Source organism: Coenobita brevimanus, chromosome 14, assembly GCF_032717465.1.
Source record: "Coenobita brevimanus isolate Jiangsu-jjx chromosome 14, ASM3271746v2, whole genome shotgun sequence".
NCBI lineage: Eukaryota > Metazoa > Arthropoda > Malacostraca > Decapoda > Coenobitidae > Coenobita > Coenobita brevimanus.
The window spans coordinates 10,497,742-10,518,510 of NC_136967.1; the positions used below are offsets into that span (position 1 = coordinate 10,497,742).

Here is a 20,769-nt window from a genome sequence, read left to right on the forward strand (position 1 = left end):
TGATGAGTGGATGTACGATTTTTTCGCTCGTGGCCATGCCTAACCACACATAGTTACACCCATTATCTCGACCCAGACAGAAAATACAACCTTTTTCCTCCCTTGCAAAACACAAACAACCACCCTGTTTACGAGACAGCAATATATATTGCGAAAATAACAAGGTAAAATGATAAAGATGAACGTAAAATGATAAAGATGAACATGTTATGATGGAAGAAATACGTTTTCCCTGTCTGTAAACGTATTTATTTCTGCTTTGTATCTGTATTCGTAATAATTAGACTTATTGTTAGTTCTGAAACTGCATTACGATTTTATCTTTAGCCATTCTCGTGGTTTGGGAGCTGGAAGTTGTGACACAACTTCCTTATTGCTAATCGGACTGACCCTCCACTTTATTCTCCCGTGGCAGAGTCTAGCCTTGGAGGACGTGCAGTTTTCTCATTTAGGACTGAAAATTCAACTCTTTCGCTCCCTTTTCCAAGCATGGGCACAACGATAACGTAAAAAATAACTCGAAACTACCATAAACATATATCAAAAAGGTGAAAATGTATTCATAACATTAATTTTTTTTCCAGCCATTCCTAACAGATTATGTACTGAAATCATTCGATAACACAGTACTGCATTTCTAAGTTAAATATGTACTGTTCTGGTATGTACTTGTAAGTTAAAGCACTGGTACCAGTTAACCTAATTTATATGATTACCTATGATCGGCGTCGGAATGTTTCTTTGTGTTTACGTACAGTATTTGTGTGTTGAAGTTTTGCTCAGGAGTACTGTATTTGTGAGTTATAACATTAAATAAACCTTCTAACCACTTAAAGTGCTTTCTAGTGACAGATAACGGCAAAACAACACATTTGGGGGGTCTAGGGAGCAAAATACGGAGTAGTTTAAATATACGCGATTTCGCACCTAACACGGCAGGGTAGGAACGAAACCCACGTGTTCCGTGCGAGTTACCTGTACTGTATTTTGTCAGTGGCTGTGACTGGTACTCAATGATATTGTACTGAAGTAGCATTTCAGTAATTTATCATACCTATATTTAATGGATGGGAGTGTGAAGTGATAATAAGCAACAAATACTGACATATATCTATACAAAGGAACAGATCACAGATCTCCATAATAGCAAATATACAAATATTAACAATGGAATCATGAATAATATTCATGTAAAATACAGTACTGTATATTCCATCCAACAGAACAAAGCATCTTAATAAACATCGATCCCTTACTAGATGAGGAATTTTGTATGTAACCAACGGTGAATGAGAGAGAATGACTGTTTCTCGGAAAAAAAGGGTGTTAGTGGTGGTAACATAAAAGTGGTATAGAAAAACAGGTGTGGCTTTGGACTTTTCAATTTACAATTACCTGTCGTATATGAGGATAATTAGCATCCAGAGAATAAAAGGGTTAATCTACTGGTGTGCTCCTCATGAGGCAACACAGGATTAGATGATGTATGCATGTATGTAATCTACTGGCGGTAATAAAAATGCAATGGAGTTCCTGTGCGTCAGTAAAGTGAGAATGAGTAAAGACAGAAAAGAGTATGACTACAGTAATAGGAAATGTATTGCAGTACAAAGTCTCAAATCCTAAATGGTTAAGACTCAGGGTTTCATGGAAAATGAAAAATTTTGGATAGTAGAATTATAATAATAATTTATGAGAAAATCATGTAATAAATGGTCTTAAGTACCATTAACAGTAAATACAACAAAGTAACTTGTATTTATAATTTAATATTTGTTCTTAAATGTTCACACACACACAAAAAGTTTTGTCTTCAAAAATGCACTGATTGTGTGGACACATGACAGCAACACCCCATCGCGTGATATATAAATATCGTATTTTGGAAAGTGAAATTTCTCTGATATCAAAATTTTGGATCTGAGAGTTTGGTCTGTAATAAAACGACAGATAGAGTCAGGCAATTTTTAACTGAATTAGTGATGATGCATTCAAAAGAGGATAAAGTGATTTGCATGAGGCGCATTAGAGCCCTCTAACTAAGATGGAGGGCATGATAAATGGGTCTAAGCTGCTCCTTTAGAGTCAATGAGAATAATTATTGTCATTAGTAGTAGATGTTACAGTAGTCAAACCGTGAGCACGATGTAGTGAATGGAGGTGGCTCAAGGCCCTCTGACTGATATTAAGAGCTGGGTCGATGGGTCTAAGTGGATCCTTGGACAAGAGTGCAAGACCAGCAAGACCCAGGTATGTATGAAGTCCATCAGGGTGAGCATCAGAGTACTTGGCCAAGCCACCCGTGATGGGGTCTTGAGTGGAGAGCACAAACTGGCGCAGAGCACTGGTATCCACAAGCTCCAATCCTCCCAGTAACTGTCGACAGGTACATATTTTAAAAAATCACGGTTATCATCTGTCCACTGTAGTCTAAGAATAAAATTTCTTCGTCATGACTGCTGGACCATACCAAGGGTACAATATTACAATATGATGCTACACTTGAAAAATGCTATGGTAAGGACGTGGAGCTATAACATAAACATTTTTCATACTTTTTTTTAAATCTTATAACTCTTATAGATCCCAAACTACTGGGCTTATCTCATTTCTGGTTAGTGAATTTTGACCAGAGGCACTTCTTCTTTCTATCCATATCAGACTTGTGCACATATATCAACTGGTGGTGATACAGAAGACTGGGAGGTTAGTGAAATTCTACAGTTTACCTACTCATTGAAATTATTTTTATTTATTGTCCTATTGTATTTCAGAGGTACCCACATAAAAATTCAGTCTCTGCTGTTTCATGACACAATGGTAAGACTAAAATTATGCACTGAAAAACATTCAGCAAGAACAGCTCTGAAAACTATTTCTGGGCAAGCCAGTGCGCAAGCATCCGAGTGCAGTGTTAAATACAGTTGAAATATACAAACCTTTTGGATATATATATATAAATATAAATATAAATCATCATCATCATCATCATCCAATCCTACATTGTCCCATGAGGAGCGTAGGAGCCCGGGGCTAGGCACTTGGCCCCTACATTTAAGATGAGAGTGACCAACCTCACTCATCCCTGAGTGGCATTACATGAGCAATCAACCCCAACCACCCCTTGGATATAAACCTTCACCGGCTCAATCCGATTGGAGTGCAATAATTACCCACTAAACCACCAGGTGCCAAAACTTGGTTATATGGTTACCACCCAGTGTATTAAATGGTTTCCTGGTACACAAGAAACCATTTGGCTTGTCATTCAGTGTAGAGTCACCCACAGGCTGAAGGAAGTGGAAAGAATGAAGGAAGGAAAGACAGAAGAGGGAGTGTAAAGTCACTCGTAGGCAGAAGGACATGGAAAGAATGTAGGAAAGAAAGACAGAAGAGAATGGATGGATAGAAGGAGGGAGAGGAAAGGGCAGACACACGAGAGCAGCACTACATCGAGTGAGTGGATGGTTTGTGCCCCCACCTACCACATATAAATATATATATATATATATATATATATATATATATATCTTCACGGTGAAGTGAAGTCTCTGCAAATATATATATAAATATATATATACATATACATATCTTCACGGTGAAGTGAAGTCTCTGCAAATATATATATATATATATATATATATATATATATATATCTTCTTCACGGTGAAGTGAAGTCTCTGCAAATAAATAAATATATATATATATATATATATATACACTTAAAGTCCATTAATCCGAACACGGATAATCTGAAAATCCTAATAATCCGAATTTTTGAAGAAGGCTGACAAAAACTTCAAAAGAAAAAATCAAAATTAAAAAATTCAAACTGGGCGTCAAATGCGCCAAAGTGCCGAGTGGTGTGGTCATGGAAGTTTCCTGGAAGGAAGCTTCTGTATACTTTGATAAACTGGTGCATTTTATTGAACAAAATAATCATTACAATGGCACTCAGGTGATCAATTTCCATATCTTGCGAAATGAGTTCTAAAAGAAACGTGCGCAGGCTGTTAGGCAGGCTGATATCCGTGACCGGCTGAAGTGCATGAGCAACCAGGCAGGTAAATCCACTGATGACGACCCAAGACCAGTTACCCACAATCAAAAGAAGGTACCTCGAGGAACCCTAGAAGAAGCAGGTAGTCCTGAGCCGATGCTCATGGACAATGAGTGAAAGTGGCAAAGTGAAATATACTGTACAGTAGGTTTAAGGAATACTAAGTTTCTGTGCTTTTACAATATGTGTATATTATTATTAACCCTGGACTTACTCTCTCTAATTGGATTTACTTACCTACAACTGGTGTTTTCAACACTACGCATTACTGGTGAGTTAAACTACCCATAACATCTCTTAATTTACCAGTTACAGTTTGTGTCTTCAGTAATACATTATTAAGTAAAAAATTTGTGTAATACATAACGTTAATATGTGCCATATTGCATTATGAATGAATGAAAAGTGATCCATTCGGTAAAATTTCAATTTAAACATGAAATTAAGTGTCTTTGGGGTCCCACCCAAAAATCAGAAAAATATGATAATCCGAATGATTCTCGGTCCACTGACATTCGGATTAATGGACTTTTATTGTATATATATATATATATATATATACACACACACACACACACACACAGTCTGTTCTTGTCTAACACGGTTAATTGCTTCCACACCCCTACCGTGTTAGAGAAATTTCGTGTTGCAGGGACTCTTGAAACCTCCTTTTCCTTCCACATATACTGTATATATATACAGTGTATATATATATATATATATATATATATATATACACACACACACACACACAGTCTATTCTCATCTAACACGGTTAATTGCTTCCACACCCCTACCATGTTAGAGAAATTTCGTGTTGCAGGGACACTTGAAACCCCCTATTTCCTTCCGCACCCCTGCCGAACGTCCACTTTTCCCCCCCTTGTGGTGCAAACATTTATTTATACCCCCTAGTTTTAACCTCCTAGAAAGAATTAATATGGTTCAAAAAATTATAAAAGAGTGTTTTTACAGTTAAAAGCCACATTTTATTCACCTCATGGGAGGACAAGAGGAGACACACTATGCTGGAGAGGAGGTAGAGGGGAGAACACTGGTTAAAATCCTTCAAAGTCAATAGCACTTATAATACTTCTCAGCAGGCAGAGTGGGGAGGCAGGCGGGAGCAAGGAGTGTCTTGATTGGCTGGGTAGTTCAAAAGCGAGAATGCTGAAGCGTGATTGGCTGGGTGGTAGATGACGCCTGTTGGCTTGGCAACGCTCCTATGATTCTTCTCATCACCGCCCGCCCGGTTCAAATAACCGTGTTAGCTTCATCAATGGTCATGTTAGAGTGATAGTGCTTCCGGAAAACTGTACTGTGTTAGACCATTTTCATGTAAGCAAAAACCGTGTTAGACGAGGATAGACTGTATGTGTATATATATATATATATATATATATATTTATATATATACATATATATAAATATATAAAATCATCATCATCATCAGCAGCCGTCTGAGTATCCACTGCATAGAGAGAGAGAGAGAGAGAGAGAGAGAGAGAGAGAGAGAGAGAGAGTACTGTATATATATAATAATGCACATTGCACAGTGTTTTGGTGAAATAATGGTTTTGTTAATCATAAAATACAAAACTGAAATGATCGACCTAGCATCTAAAGAAAAAAACACTAATCTAGCTTTGCAGGTAAGAAGTTATTAGCTTCTGAAGAGCATGATGGTCAGGCCAGGTTGTTCAATGTAACTTTCCATCCATACACCAACAGTAAATTTCATTTGCTTGCTTGCAATACCATTGTGGTGTAAGTATTCGCTGCTTTAGTTTGAACAATGTAGCTTTTAAGACACTGGACAGAGTGTTGGATATGTAGGATATAGCCATATTTTTTGGAAAGAAAAGTCTACAGTTAAGGGTAAAACGAATGTTTATATATTTTTCATTTCTCAGCCGATTACGATACTATTCCAATTACTGGATAATTTTTCCCTTCTGATACAGATATCGATATTGATCGGCTTTTGCTTGCCAATTTACTGCACTACGTCCTGTGTTATCTTGGCAGTGCTAATTGATGTGCAATGATTTTTACTCATTCCATATCTGCTATAGTGGAGGTTGAAACAGGCCTTAGTGGGTTCCTATGTCACTAAAATGTGGAGGGGGGGCTGGAGAAGATGCTGCAAAGGCTCAATGACAACAAGCGAGTGATTGGTGCTGCTAAGAGGTACAACATTAATGAGTCTGCCATCCATGTAGTATGTACGAAAACAGACCATTTATTTACCACTTTATACAAATGAATCTATTTACGCCCAGCGATGTTCCTAGACACTGCATGTTTACTCTACTATATTGATGTTAGGTATGATGAGGGGGAGGGGTAAAAAATTTTCAAGAGGGCAAAAAGGAGGACTTTGGGAAAACTTTTAAATATCACCATACCAATTAGCTACAGTATACATGTATAACATGAGTTACAATGCTACCATATGGTCAATTCAGTATGTACAGTAAAATTCAATAATGGAGGGATTACTGTATATGAAGCTCACTAAACATATTTTGTTACATCAGACTCAAAGAAAAGAAGGATGCAGGAGGGACTAGGGACTCTGGAAAATCTTACTACTGTACAAAGATCAGAGTACCTACTGGGTTATTAAGAAAAAACTAACCTTGAGAGTGGCACCAATCCAGAACGTGTAGCAGGTGTCAGATGGCTTATTGGGTCTCCCTTGAAGCCCTCCTCCATTCTGACGCCACACTAACCACCGCAACATTTTATCATGCTGACAGGTATAGGAAGCATATGAATATGTAAGCAGAGATGCATTCTGAATTTTCACTTCTCTTTCTCCTTTTCTTTATTACATCATACAATACTAATTTACACTTATGCTATACATTATTTCAAATTAAGGACCTAATTGCAAAGTACACATCCAGTACACTGCCATGTATCAGATTCCCTAAGCACCAGGAAATTAACAAAACTCTTCTATATCCACCTCTCTGCTGACTTATTCAAGAAAAACCTTAAAATGGTGCATTTAAGCATAAAACTCTCAATATAATGACACAAAGGCTCTTGCGTCTCTGTATTCCCAACTGTTCTGGTAAGAAAAAAATAGCATCAATACTATAACACCACTGGCGAGACAGTTAAAACCCCTTGAATTAACATCCCATCAATAATGTCCTCTGCAATAGCCAGATGTGCAAGATGCAGGTGACATGTTTCAGTTGGCATTTCATAATTCCCAATTTCCCCTAAGAAGAGAGGATGTGAAGGAGGGAGAGAAGCTGGCACGGTGGGAGAGTCGTAAAGAAGCACCAGACCTTTTCAGCCGGTAAATGGAGTGTTTTATAGTAAAACACAACATGTTAACAGCCTCAAAATATTTAGTGCCTGTGGCAGAGATTTCAACCAATACTGTTATATTTTCTTTGCATTTACCTACTCAAAATTGGCTGGCATTCCATTCTTAAACATCTTCAGTGCATTCTTCACCTTGTCACTGCCACATTCTTAGGAACCACAGTCTTTCTTTGTGTACTACCAAATCTAATCACATCTACCACCACTCTACACTCAGCATTCCCATTCACCAGTTTTTAAAAATGTTTATTTATCTGTTCCTTTTTTTCTTTTCCATTTACAAGCATGCTCTCTATGGAAACTATATTCCCCCAGATCAAGATAATTTGTGCTTAGCAGTAAAATGTGCAAGACTGACATAGCTGACCCTGTTAAAAGGCAGAGGAAAATTCCAGAGAATGTTTATTGCTACCTCAAACCGTTTATTTACCCAGGGATCTGCTTTAGTTCCTGGTTAATAATCCTTATTATTAATAAATTAAATGCTACTGCGTTAAACCTTTATGGACAGATGTATTGTAAATACGTGTATAAATACTTAGGAGGTTTCCACCATATTTGACTGTGCCTGAGTGTTGTGGTGACATGGAAAATGAGTGAAGGTATCATATTTTAATGTACAAAAAATGAATATTTGATCTTATTCTTACTTGAAAATAAGATTGATTTGTTAAGTTAGACCTTCCTTGTATATTTTGGGAAGTAATTCACTGTCTTTAAGTACAGTAAAACCTCAATATAATGGACCAATTTGGGCCCATGCCATTCTGAAAAGAAGCAAAATTCCAATAAAAGTGACATCTGGACTTCCCCTGCTAACCTGGATGTTTTCCGATATATCAGACATTAGTCTGGATTGCACCAACGGTTTTTAAACTGTTTTCACTACCATTACAGTACTGTACAGTATTATACATTCACCACAATAATCAAATGATATATATAATAATCCTGTACTGTACTGTGCACTGATAAAAAATGTCTCATATTTACCTTATTGTGGTGAACACAGATGAAGTGGTCAGGCAGTCCAGACTGCTTCTGGATTTATCTGATTTTTTCTGATAGTAATCCCTCTAATATCCGAACACCGAATATCCGAACATCCCCACTAACCGGACATAATCGTCCCGGGATCCAAAATTCCCAAAATGGTCTGGGAAAAAAAAAAAAAAAAAAAAAATCCCACCCGTAATTTGAACTTGGCAAGTGGGGCGCGGGACAGCTTTGTTGTAGTGCGTCATTCCTCCAACGTCCGCTAGAGCGCCCCTGCATCCTCCCCACTTTCCGCCTGTCTCTCGTCGTAAGTGCATGTTCGTCGTCATGGCTGCCCACGTGCTCGTTTTTGTGGTGGTGCCTTACCTGCTGCAGGCACTCCTGCTGCTCTCGTGCCTCTCCTTCATGTGTGTGATGATGGCCCTGCCGCCTGAGAAGAGGAAGAGAGTGGTGTTGACTCTGGAGAAGAAACAAGAGATACTGGAGAAAGTAGATGCGGGGTGGTCTTCTTCCCCCATCCTCCGCGAGTTCAACCTGGCCTGATCTACTTTGTTTGATATTAAGAGATCCTGAGACAAACTCATGCAGTACACGGCTGACTTCTCATCGAGAAGCAAACGCAACGTGGAGAGGAAGGTGATGTTTACTCCCAAGTTTGCTGAAGTCAACCGCTCCATGTTGATTTGGTATTGACAGCAACGTGCTGCTGGTGTGATGGTACGTGGTACGGAGCTGAAGGCTGCCGCTGAGAAGTTTGCCAGGCTTCACGACGCCCTAGACTTCAAGGCATCCGAGGGTTGGCTCTTCGCGTTCAAGTTACGGCATGGCCTTACCAACCGTACAGCTCATGACGAAGCTTTGGACGCTAACGAGGATGGAGTTGATGAGTTTCGGCACAAGGTGAAGGGCTTGATCGGCAGGGAGGGCCTCACTCTCGGTCAAGTCTACAATGCTGATGAAACTGGTTTATTCTATCGCTCTTTGCCAACGAACATTCTAGCCGAGGAAACGGAGAAGCGTGTACCTGGCCGCAAGCTCTCCAAGGAACGGATATCTGCTTTGTGTTGTGCCAATGCTAACGGCATGCACCGGCTTAAGCCCGTTATTGTTGGCCGTGCAAAGCAGCCTCGGTGTCTTCGTGGGGTGATGGATGTCTTTCCTGTCGTCTGGTACCATTCTTTGAAGGCATGGTTTACAGCCCAGATCTTCAAAGACTGGTTCTACCGCCACTTCATCAAGGAGGTCATACATTACCAGACGGAGACACTGGGAATCCCGCGCGACCAGGTAAAGGCCCTCCTTCTCCTCAACAATGCACCTGTCCACCCGTGCGACAAGGACTTGGTGGCTGAGAATGCCCGGATTAGGTGCATGTTTCTGCCACCTAATACAACTGCTCTCATCCAACCAATGGACCAAGAAGTGATCGTGGCAACAAAGCGCCTATAATGAAGGAAGTTCCTGGACGAGGTAATGGTTGATCTCGAGGACGAGGACGAGCGCAGGAAGGGATGGGACACGCGAGGCCAGCGGACTTTGGAAAACCTTCGCCACTACAAAATCAAGTCTGCACTCTACAACTGGGCCAGTGCATGGAAGGAAGTCCCTGTCAAGACTATAGAAAATGGTTGGTCTCATCTGCTTCTCGGAACGGATGTGGAGTACGATTTCCTAGGTTTTGATGTGGATGACTTCCATGCACGTCTACGTACGCATGGCAACGATGTGCGTGAGTGGTTGGATGACAACGAGGGCGATCCTGGGTATCAGACCTTGTCTGATATCGAGATCACATCTTCAGTTGCAGGTGTCAGTACCCAGCTTGAAGATTCCGACGAGGACGGCGACGATGATGCAGACTCCTCTCAGCATGACACAACTCCAGCCATCCCCAAGCTGAGTGCACTCCAGGAACACCTAGAGGTCGTTCTCGACTACCTGGAACACCTGGACTGCGACAGGGAGATGGGGCCCTTGGGACTTGTGGAGGAAGTGCGTGCTTTCAGGCAGCGCATCATCAATCGTCAGAAACGCCGTTTCTTGCGTCAATCAACAATTGACAGTTTTTTCAGGCCCGTGACCCCCGCTGTGCCCAGCCCTGGCTCCACTCCGGTCCCTCCCCAAGACAGGCCCTCATGCTCCGAGCCACAGCCCAGCACATCAGCCACGGTGGAGTCACCGCTCGATGTGAGTTTGTGTCTGTCTTCAGAGTCGTCTGCAGTGGGTACGCCATCACCACGACCCAGAGACGCACCCCTAGGTCACCTGCCAGTGATACTCTCGGACTCTGACAGTGAATAGACGCCAAGAACTTCTCCACTAAACCACAAGGGAATTTACAGTGTTGTGCACTGAAAAAAACAGTGCATTGTGTTAAGGATTTACAGTAGTGAGTGAAAAGACAATTTTTGAACTAATGTAAATTTAACGTAAACAGACGTGTGTTTTTGCTTTAGAAAATGGTTAGAAGAGTGGAAAAAGTTAAAGTGCAGAGTGCAACACTTAGTAAGTTACAATGGAGCATAAGTTAGACAAGTGTGCGCACTGTGAAGAGAACGGACTTCTGAGTGTGAATGACTAAGTTCAGTGCAAGACTTCATGAACAGTGTACTGCAAGTGCTTCAGGAAATCCTTCTTACTGTCAGAGTCCGAGAGGAGGAGGTTATTCATCAAGATGGCCATGGACTTGCTTTAAGTAGGCAGAATGTTTCATACTGTACTTTACTGTATTTTCCATACTATACTTACCTCAAACACCTTATTTCACTCTTTTATCTCCCTTATTGGTGTGAATAAGCTGTGTCTTAAGTGCTACGCATGTGCAGTAGGAAGGTGTTTTTCTGAGTTAGGCTAGGTTAGGGCCCATAACTACCAGTCCAGGAGCCAGGGACTTGTAAGTACCCAGAATGTTGAATATTGTATGAACCTACCTCAAAAACCTCATTTTATGCTTCTTTTGCATTTATTTCAGTCTTTTATGTGCCTTATTGGTGTGATTTGGGTCTTAAATAGGTGCTATGCATGTCCAGAGGGAGCTGTATAGGTGTTTCTCTGAGTTAGGGTCCATAAGTACAAGTCCATAAGCTGGGGCTCAATATCTGGACAGGACCACTATCTGGACCTGCCTATGGCTCTATTACGTTGGATATTGGAGGGATTACTGTATAAGAATTTAGTCTGGTAGCTCCTTGATTCTGATAAAAGCAAATCCCAGTCTACTGAAGTCCGTTATATTGAGGTTTTACTGTAATTTTAATTATATAATGTTTGGCATCTCTGACTCCTATGAGGGAGAGGATATACGCCATTGCTCACTCAGTCCCTTAAGCTCATTCAAGCTGCATGCTGTTAACAATTGGACCAGGACACTTAAATAGACCCTCGCAAAGCTAACCAAGACCTTTAGTCTGTCATCTGTCATTCTGACACCACCTAGCTAAGTATCCTTAGAGATCTTGCCAAACTGAGAAGAACTAGCTATGATATGAGGATAAAGAATGGGTGAGTTAGGGTAAGCCATACCCACATTTAAAGTGACTCCTATTACTATGTTTAACTGTGGTGTTAATAGTACAATAACTCCAAACTAAATTTATTTTATTAACCTGTCACGTCCCGAGGTTTTCTGCACCTCCGACATCCCCCAGTCCCGAGGTATTTTCGAAAATTTTTTTTTGGCTAAAACCTTCGCTTTTGGTGGGAAACATCGAAAATTCATAGCGAAATCGCTCACCTGAGGTTTAAAATACCCAATCCAGGTAGGAGTTCCTCCTTACCTGACTGGGTTTTCTAATATGCTGGCACCAAAGAAAACGAGTTCTATGGGAGGGTCACTATTTTATCCACTCATAAACGGTATTTATTTATTTACTTGGTATGAATGTATATGTAGTATGAGAGTATTTTGGTTTTCAAGCAGTAATAAAGGCATTTTAAGCATTGTTTCACTCACTAACTGATCACCATACCTGACCTTTTTTTTGCCACATTACCTGATCATTATTTCTGGCTGTTTCTTCTTCTAATGCTATGTAAACATTGTCCTCCACATTGTCATCGATTGGGGAATCACTCTGGCCCTGAATATCTTTACTAGCCAGGTCACTGGTAACAGGTCCTTTGCCAAGACAATGGCGTGAGGGGGGGAGGGGGGAGGTTATGCGGTGTAAGGCATTGTCCCTGCTTGGCAGCTTGTAGAGGAATAGAGGAAGGTGTCCCGTGTATACATACGAAAAATCACGCGCGAAAATTGAAAATTGTGCAAATTAGGGACCTTGCAATTGCACGACGTACTGGTTCGTCGCCGGGACTGGCAAATGCAAATCGTTGCAACGTACCCATACGTCGACGGGACGGGGCGGGTTAATAAATTTTTGAACTCCCACTCAATATTCCTTACATTTTCACAATTTTCTCCAAACTGATTATTACAATTTTGGACCCGATTCCAAAATAGTTTCCAGTAGTTTAATTCATATTTTATACCAAATTCATCACAGACATTTTTTTTTTTCCTATCTCTTCACACATTTCTTACACACTCTCTCTCTTACTTTTTTTGAAAACTCTTTCATACATTTACCCAAAACATTTTTTTTTTTCTTTCTTCCACTGTTCATTCAACCTCGCATATAAAATATTACTTCTCACACTCTTTCACAACTCTGAATCATTCATAAAAGGTCCAATTGACAGTTATCACATTCATTCATTTATTCATCATCTAACCATGTGTTGCTCCATGAGAAGCACTGGAGCCTGGGGCTATGCAAGTTGGTCCTGACATTTAAGAGTAAAGTGAACAGCCTCACTCATCTGTCAGTGGCATTATGTGAGCAATAAACCCAAACCACCCCTTGGATATAAACCTGCATTGGCTCAATCTGATTGGAGCACCTTAATTACCCACTAAACCCCCAGGTGCCATAATATGGTTATATGGTTACCATCCAGCATAGTAAATGGTTTTCTGGTGTACAGGAAACCATTTGACCTGTTACTCAGTGTAGGCACCAGTAAATAGAAGGAAGAGGAAAGAATGAAGGAATGAAAGACAGAAGAGGAAGGAATGAAAAAAGGAAGGAAGAGAGGAAAGGACAGGCACCTGAGAGCAGCATACAGTGAGTGAGTGGATGGTGAGCACCCCCACCAACCACTTACATCATATGCTTATTTCATTTAAAATATCCCAGCTTCCACCATCCATCCCCATCTTCATGACAGTTTTCTAGTTTCTGGCCCAGATACAGGCTTTGTAAAGACTGGCCAACTTTTGTCTCTCGCCAACACTAATACTGAATTACTAAATCTGATTCAGGATTAACCTACCTGTATAAAGGTCTCACTAACATCAGAGAAACCCCTGTACAGCACTCTGATATACAAGGTGGTCCACATATAATACTCCTTCATTCCATGGCAATTTCTTATGTGCTGAAAGAACAACTCAGTGTTATCAACGCCAACCTAATATCATTTATTCACTTCCAACTCCCACTGCCAAACCCATGTCCCTACCAACAGACTGAGCTGTCCCAACAACACAGAAGATAATGCTACGAGAGTTTTTAGTGGAGCATTATTTAGAGACCTCCCTGTACATACAGTGATTACTTAGTTTTTGCAGACAATTGGTATAGTGCCTAGTGCGTGATAATGAAACTGAACGAAAATGAAAACACAGAACTTATGGGATTTATCCTACTTGGTACTGCGCACTGATGTGGAGAGGATGGAGGGTGAAAGACTGACGAGGAGAGTGTATGTGAGTGAGGTGGAGGGGGGAAGAGGGAGGGGGAGGCTGAGGATGAGATGGAGGGATGGGGTGGAGAGGTATATGAGAGAGGGGGCTGTGAGTTGGGAGTGGGGCAGTGAAATGGCAGGGGACAGGGTGATGTGGAGGTGATTTGTTTGTGGCCACCCCAAACGGGATTGAGGCATCTGGCAATAGATAGATAGATAGGTACTGCGAACCCACTTGTAAACACAAACTTTACATATTACAATTTAGACCCACTAAATACATAATTACTGTTACGGTAGGTATTGGAAACACACATAGGAAAGGTCAGGTTAATAAATAATTAAAAAAGGGGAACAATAAGGAAGAAACACATACCATTTAGAGAACAAATATGGGTTTGAGGTAAGGGGTCTTGAGGTTAAGGAGTGGAAAGATAGGGCTCCACCACCTGGGATTAACTCAAGGGCTCAGGCCAGAATCCTTCAAAGCCATCAGAGACCACAGATTTTGCACCATCATAGTCAACAGAAACCAACTAAGGTGTACAATAACAAGGATTTTTAGCTAAAAGATGTGTGATAATGGCAAGAGCACAGATTTTCATCCTGCTGTGATAATGAAAACTGCTATAATCAAGTGCGCAATAACCAAGAAATCACCGTACTGTACTGTATATTCATATGTAGCAGAATGTTTCACATTCCCTCTCTGTTCATTTTGTCATTTGTTTTCTTTTTATTCATTTCTTTTATTTATTTTTTAAATATCAATGTCATAATTATCTGTTAGCCCTTCTAATAGGCTTTCTCCATTACCTACCATACTGCAAACACTGTACTGTATCTGATCCATAAACTCAACCATTATGGACCCCAATCTATTTTTCAATCAACAGATTTTCTATATCTATTACTGATTACTAATACTTCTTACCTACAGTTAGATTTTGCATCTCTTGAATGAAGTATGGTTACAGACTTATGGGAAAATATAAATGCTTAACTCATTCAGCCTGGAGGTTCTCTCCCAAGCTGAAGAAAAGTCTGGAATTAGTCAGAACAAAATATAAATTCACTGACTAGCTAAAAAGGCTTATTTTCTCTATTACTACAAGAGAAAAACGTGGCAGTTGCTACTGGCTAATACTTTCCTTACTGCCACCAATTAACTTTAAAAAATATACAGTAAACTCCTAATTATCTGTCTCGGCACTACCCAGCATACGGCATTATTCGGCGTAGATAACAGCTGAATTAAAATGTTGTCCAGCAGAAAGCATAAAATTTTAAAAACTACCCGGCATGAAGGACCTTTTCTTCTGGCTAAAAGTACATTATTATCCTGCACGAGTCAGTAGCTGTCATCAAACATCGAGCCACAATCACAAAAAAAGAAAATTAAGAAATAAAATACACAAAAAGAATGGGATTATACTGTACATGTACTGTAATATGAAAGGGGTGGAGTGTTGAGGGAGGGAGGGAGAGAGGATTGATGGTTGGTGGGCCTAGCAGTTCACTGGGTGTTTGGCAGTGGGTAGGGAGGGGAGATGCAGTGGTTGGGAGTAGAAGAATGCTGATTGGCTAAGGCAGGGGAGGGAAAATTCTAATGCAGAGTTTTCATTGACTGGCAGCAGGAAGGTGGATATTCTCTTACTCTCCACTGTATTCCTCTGTGGCTACAATGCCAATATTCACATGAACCTACACTGCATTCTGTGTCTCTTCCAAAACATTATTATTATTATTAAATGGCAATGTTGCAAAGGGTTTCCCTCCAAAACCTGGCTGGCCTTCTAGTGCTGCTGTGGCTTTTTGACATGTTGTATGGCTGCCCCCCCCCGCCCTCCTCTCTCTGGTAAGTACAACTTACACTGTTCTGAAGTGTACATTACTGCACTGTACAAGTGACTGTTAGATTCTACGAGTACTAAGACACTGATGAAAGTGTATTGGAAAGAAAAGTCGATTAAATTATGTTACTAAACAAGAAGAGCAGCTAAAAATGTGTTTATTTTACTATGCAAAATAATCATGCTACAAAGGAACTGTTAATACAATTTATTAAATCATTTAGACAACTTTTTCTTCCAAAGTGAAGTTTGTCCTTGCTACTATGAGATGAAAGTTCTGTTGCGTTCTGTGTGGCAGAGTCATCTGTTAGTATTTTAAGAGAAGAAAGTACAGTATGGTGTACACATGAAAGTACAATACTGAAGCATCTATCTATCTATCTGTCTATTGCCAGACGCCGTAATCCTGTAAGGGGTGGCCACAAACAAATCGCTTCCATGTCGCCCTGTCCCCCGCCATTTCACTGCCCTCCTCCCAGCTCACACCCCCCTCTCTCATATATCTCTCCACTCCATCCCTCAATCTCATCCTTGGCCTTCTCCTCCCTCTTCCCCCTCTCCACCTCACTCACATACACTCTCCTCGTTAGTCTCACACTCTCCATCCTCTCCACATGGCCAAACCACCTCAGTGTGTTTCTCCTAACGCTTCCTATCACATCCACACCACAACGATCATTCACTTCCTCATTTGTCAATCAGTCTTTCTGTGTGACTCCACATGCTCCTCTCAAATAACTCATATCCACAGCTTTCATTCTTGACTTCTGTCCATCCAACATGGTCCAAACTTCACTTCCATACATTAGAGGTGGTATCACAATACTGTCATGTAGTAACTTTTTCACTTCCATGGTCACTTCTTATTATTGCTTTCAAGGACCAACAACCTTTCTTCCTTGTTGTACCCTTTTAAGCACTTCACCCTCTAAACTTCCATCCTTACTCATCACACTACCCAAGTACTTAAATGCACTCACATTTTCTATTTCCTCCTCATCCAACCTCACTGTACTTTCACTGACTTTACCTCTCTCGAAGACCATAACTTTACTCTTCCCTACATTCACCTTTAGACTCCGTTTCTTATATACTCTCCCAAGCTCATCCACCAGATCTTGCCGCTCCCCTTCGTCTTCACTTTATGACACAGTATCGTCTGCAAACAACAGTACAGGGAGTTTCCAAACACTGCCCTCTCTCATTAGGGCTGCTCCAACATCCACTGCCCTACCTTGTATCTCTTTTATAACCCCATCCATATACAGACTGAACAACCATGGAGACATGACACATCCCTGTTTCAATCCAACCTTCCAACAGAAAAATTCACTCAGTTTACTATCCACACGCATCGTAGCCGTAGCACCCTTATACATACTTTTCACGGCATTCAGCAACTTCCCATCTACTCCATTCTTAATACTTTCCACAATCCTTGTCTATCCACCCTGTCATATGCTTTTTCCAAACCCATGAAGGTTGCATACAACTTCTTTCCTTTCTCTAGAAACTTTTCCACTAAAGATCTAAGAATGAATATCTGATCTACACTACCTCTTCCCTTCCTAAAACCTCCCTGCTCTTCTCCAACTAATTCCTCTATTATTTCTCTTAACTCTGTCAATAAGTATCCTACCATAAACTTTTCCTATTACACTAAGAAGACAAATGCCCCTATGATTACCACATACTTCTTTTTCCCTTTTTCCTTTGTACAGGGGAATAATTATACCTGACTTCCAATCATCCAGGACTCTACCTTCCTCCTAGGCCAATCTACACATCTTCCACATCCATTCTATTACTATCTCTCCCCCATGTTTCAGCATTTCACCACACACTCCATCAATTCCTTGGGCTTTCCCCAATTTAACTTTCTTCATCGCTTCCACAACTTCCATCCACCTGATTTCTTCCTCTCTTCTCACATCCCTCCATCTCCCAGCCACTTATACTCGCATTACTTTCATTTTCTATGTTCAACAATTCCTTAAAATGTTCTCTCCATCTACTCACTTTTTCTCCCTTCTCCACTAGTAATTTACCATTTTTATCTTTCACTCCCCAACTAACTGCTTTGGCACCCTGTCTAACTCTCTTTACCTCTTTCCAGAACATTTTCTTACATTCCCTCCACTTTACACTCAAATTCCTTCCAAATTCCTCATCCACTCTCTTCTTACTAATCTTTTCACCTCTCTCTTCCTCTCTACATAAAACTCTCTCTTCCGTTTCTCAACTTCTTCCTCGCCCCTTTTTCTCATCCACTCATTATATGCTTTCTTCTGTGTCACAGCCTCTCTCACCTCTTCATTCCACCATGCTGTTCCCTGTACCCCCTTTCGTCTTCTCTTCACCCCACACACCATCTCACATGCTGCACAGATTTCTTCTGTGAATATCTTGCACACACCTTCCACGTCCCCAATCTGCACCAATCCATATCTACCAAATCGCTCCTCCACTTCCCTCTTATATTCTGTCCTTTTTTCATCCTCTTGTAACTTTTCCACCCTCCTTGTATGAGTTACTTCCTCCTGTCCTTCCCTTCTTCTATTTCTCCATTTCGTTTGGACACTGATTCTGACCACCGCCAAGTGGTGGTTACAGAGTGAACTTCTCTAACCTCTACATACTCTTGCATCCATTACACACCTTCTCATCCTGTTATCCACACATGCATAATCAATCATTGCCTTCTGTTCACTCAGTTCATCCTCTACCCTTCTCATCACACACATGCTTCGTTTTATTCATATTCTATTTTTGTTTTTTTGACGTTCCAATTTTTTATTTTGGGTGTTACAGTTAAGTATTCTCCAAAAATGTCTACATCACCACCACCATCATCATCATCATCATCATCATCACCATCAACATGAAATGTTTCTGTACATGAGATTACAGTGTACTTCACAGTACATACAGTATTTATATATCAGGGACATTGTTTAGCCAATTTTTTATGATTTATTGTGTTTACAATGTGTGTTATACAGTATATGTACTGCCGGGTGAAAGAAAATGGGTCTCCCGGCTGGGGAGACTTTGATATTATCCCCATCGTCAACATGAAATTGCTTCTGTACATAAAATTATATTGCACTTTACAGTATATTACAGTATTTTATTTTTAGGAATGTCTAGTAGCTGCTTTTTTATATTTTAAAGCATTTTCTAGGTTAGACTGTGGATAAGTGCAATAGGGTTGGGGGGTTAGGGGCCTCTAGGGGGGACTTATGCATAAACTGGCATTCTGACAGTATACGTCAGGCCTTTGGCTCTATTACACCAGATAAACGGGAGTTTACTGTACAGGTATCTTAGCACTTGTTTGTCTTACCAATATCCATAAATCTGTGCATCCCTAATTTAATTCTAACTCAAGAATTGTCAAAAAAAAAAAAGCAAAATCATAAAATGAGAACAAAATAATATAAAGTGTCCTTAAAACTGAGAATAAAGACTAAAACACATCCACCTAACTGACAGTGTGAAAGACAAAGTTATATAGCAAATTGTGAGCTAAAAGAAACAAAGCCACTGAACTTGAAGTATACCGCACTGTCTGTCCTTTGACTAAAACGACAGCTGGGATTTTCAAAATATAAATACTAAAAAATATAGTAAAGATGGGAATGAATGAATGTAACATACAAACCTGAGCCTTTGATAAAGCTGTGTGAAGGTGCCCCATCAGATGCAATGTGGCCACACCACAATAGGTGCTGCCGCCGTGGGCCTCCAGATGCCGACCCTGACCCATTGCACCTTCATAACTCTGGAATTATTTCCTTCTTTGATTCCTTCTTCCTCATTCCTTATCTGAGCATAAATTACTAAATTAATTCACCCTTACCCTTTTTAAACTAATGTAGTAAGTGATCTTTCTTACAGTACCTAAAGGAAGCAAAAGTCTAGACTTATGATCATCACCACCAACTCAACCATAATTCCAGTCTAAAAGAAGAGCTCAGGTATAATATAGCAATGGGACTAACTGACAATTACTGACTTTGTAACTATCAAAATAAGCTATCAGACAGCCAGTTTTCATCTGCTGATATTATTGGTTAGTGTGATGGCACTTCTGGTGATGACATGGCCCCAGGCCCAATTGTACATAAATGCTATGGGATATGATCTCCAAAGTGTAGACAACATTCACCTTTTCAGTTTCTCTTCAAGAAATGGAAGTGGGCTATAGCAACCCAGAGGGTAAATAATATTACGTTAACACTTGCAACTTCTTGTGTCTATCATAAAGCATGCCTCTGAATATTGTAACTTCAAGATGGATATCATTCATAAGGGGAATGTCATTACTGAATGTTTATTTCAAAGCTGCTTCTGAACCAAACCTACACTATCCTAAGGGAAGTGTATGGAACCAGTTACTGACTGAGCTACATGTTTATCATCATACCATCTCCATCAGGTCTTGTTCTCACATTAAATTAGATCCACATTAGATTACTGCCTGCATATCTAAGGTCAACAGTACTTCTGCATTGTTTCCAGCTTTCCAAGGGAGATACATCACACCTTAAGGGAAGTTTATGGAAAGTGAACTACCAATCATATTGGCAGTTCTGTGACAAGTGACACTATCATGTATCTTTGGTATTAACAACATGCCTCATCATGACAGAAATGTGGCATTACAAAGGGGAAACTGTTTAGTAGTTCATATATGAATAATGGTGCATGTGGTGCTTTCATCAACAAAAATGCCTGGGTTTGTTGCAAGCTAATTTATATACTTAACAT

The 20,769-nt window shown here is 40.2% G+C and overlaps 1 protein-coding gene across 1 annotated transcript in view; it reads right to left on the minus strand.

The window, feature by feature from the left end:
* Nucleotides 1–1,889: 1,889 nt before the first annotated feature.
* betaggt-I (geranylgeranyl transferase type-1 subunit beta) overlaps nucleotides 1,890–20,769 on the minus strand; it is a 59,798-nt gene continuing 40,918 nt past the window's right edge. The window contains exons 5-7 of the mRNA XM_080287282.1: nucleotides 19,661–19,780; nucleotides 6,702–6,815; nucleotides 1,890–2,376 (exon numbers count right to left, since the gene is read on the minus strand). Coding sequence (XP_080143408.1) covers nucleotides 2,086–2,376; nucleotides 6,702–6,815; nucleotides 19,661–19,780 — 525 coding nt within the window. The 3' untranslated portion in view covers nucleotides 1,890–2,085. The remainder of the gene's footprint in view (nucleotides 2,377–6,701; nucleotides 6,816–19,660; nucleotides 19,781–20,769) is intronic.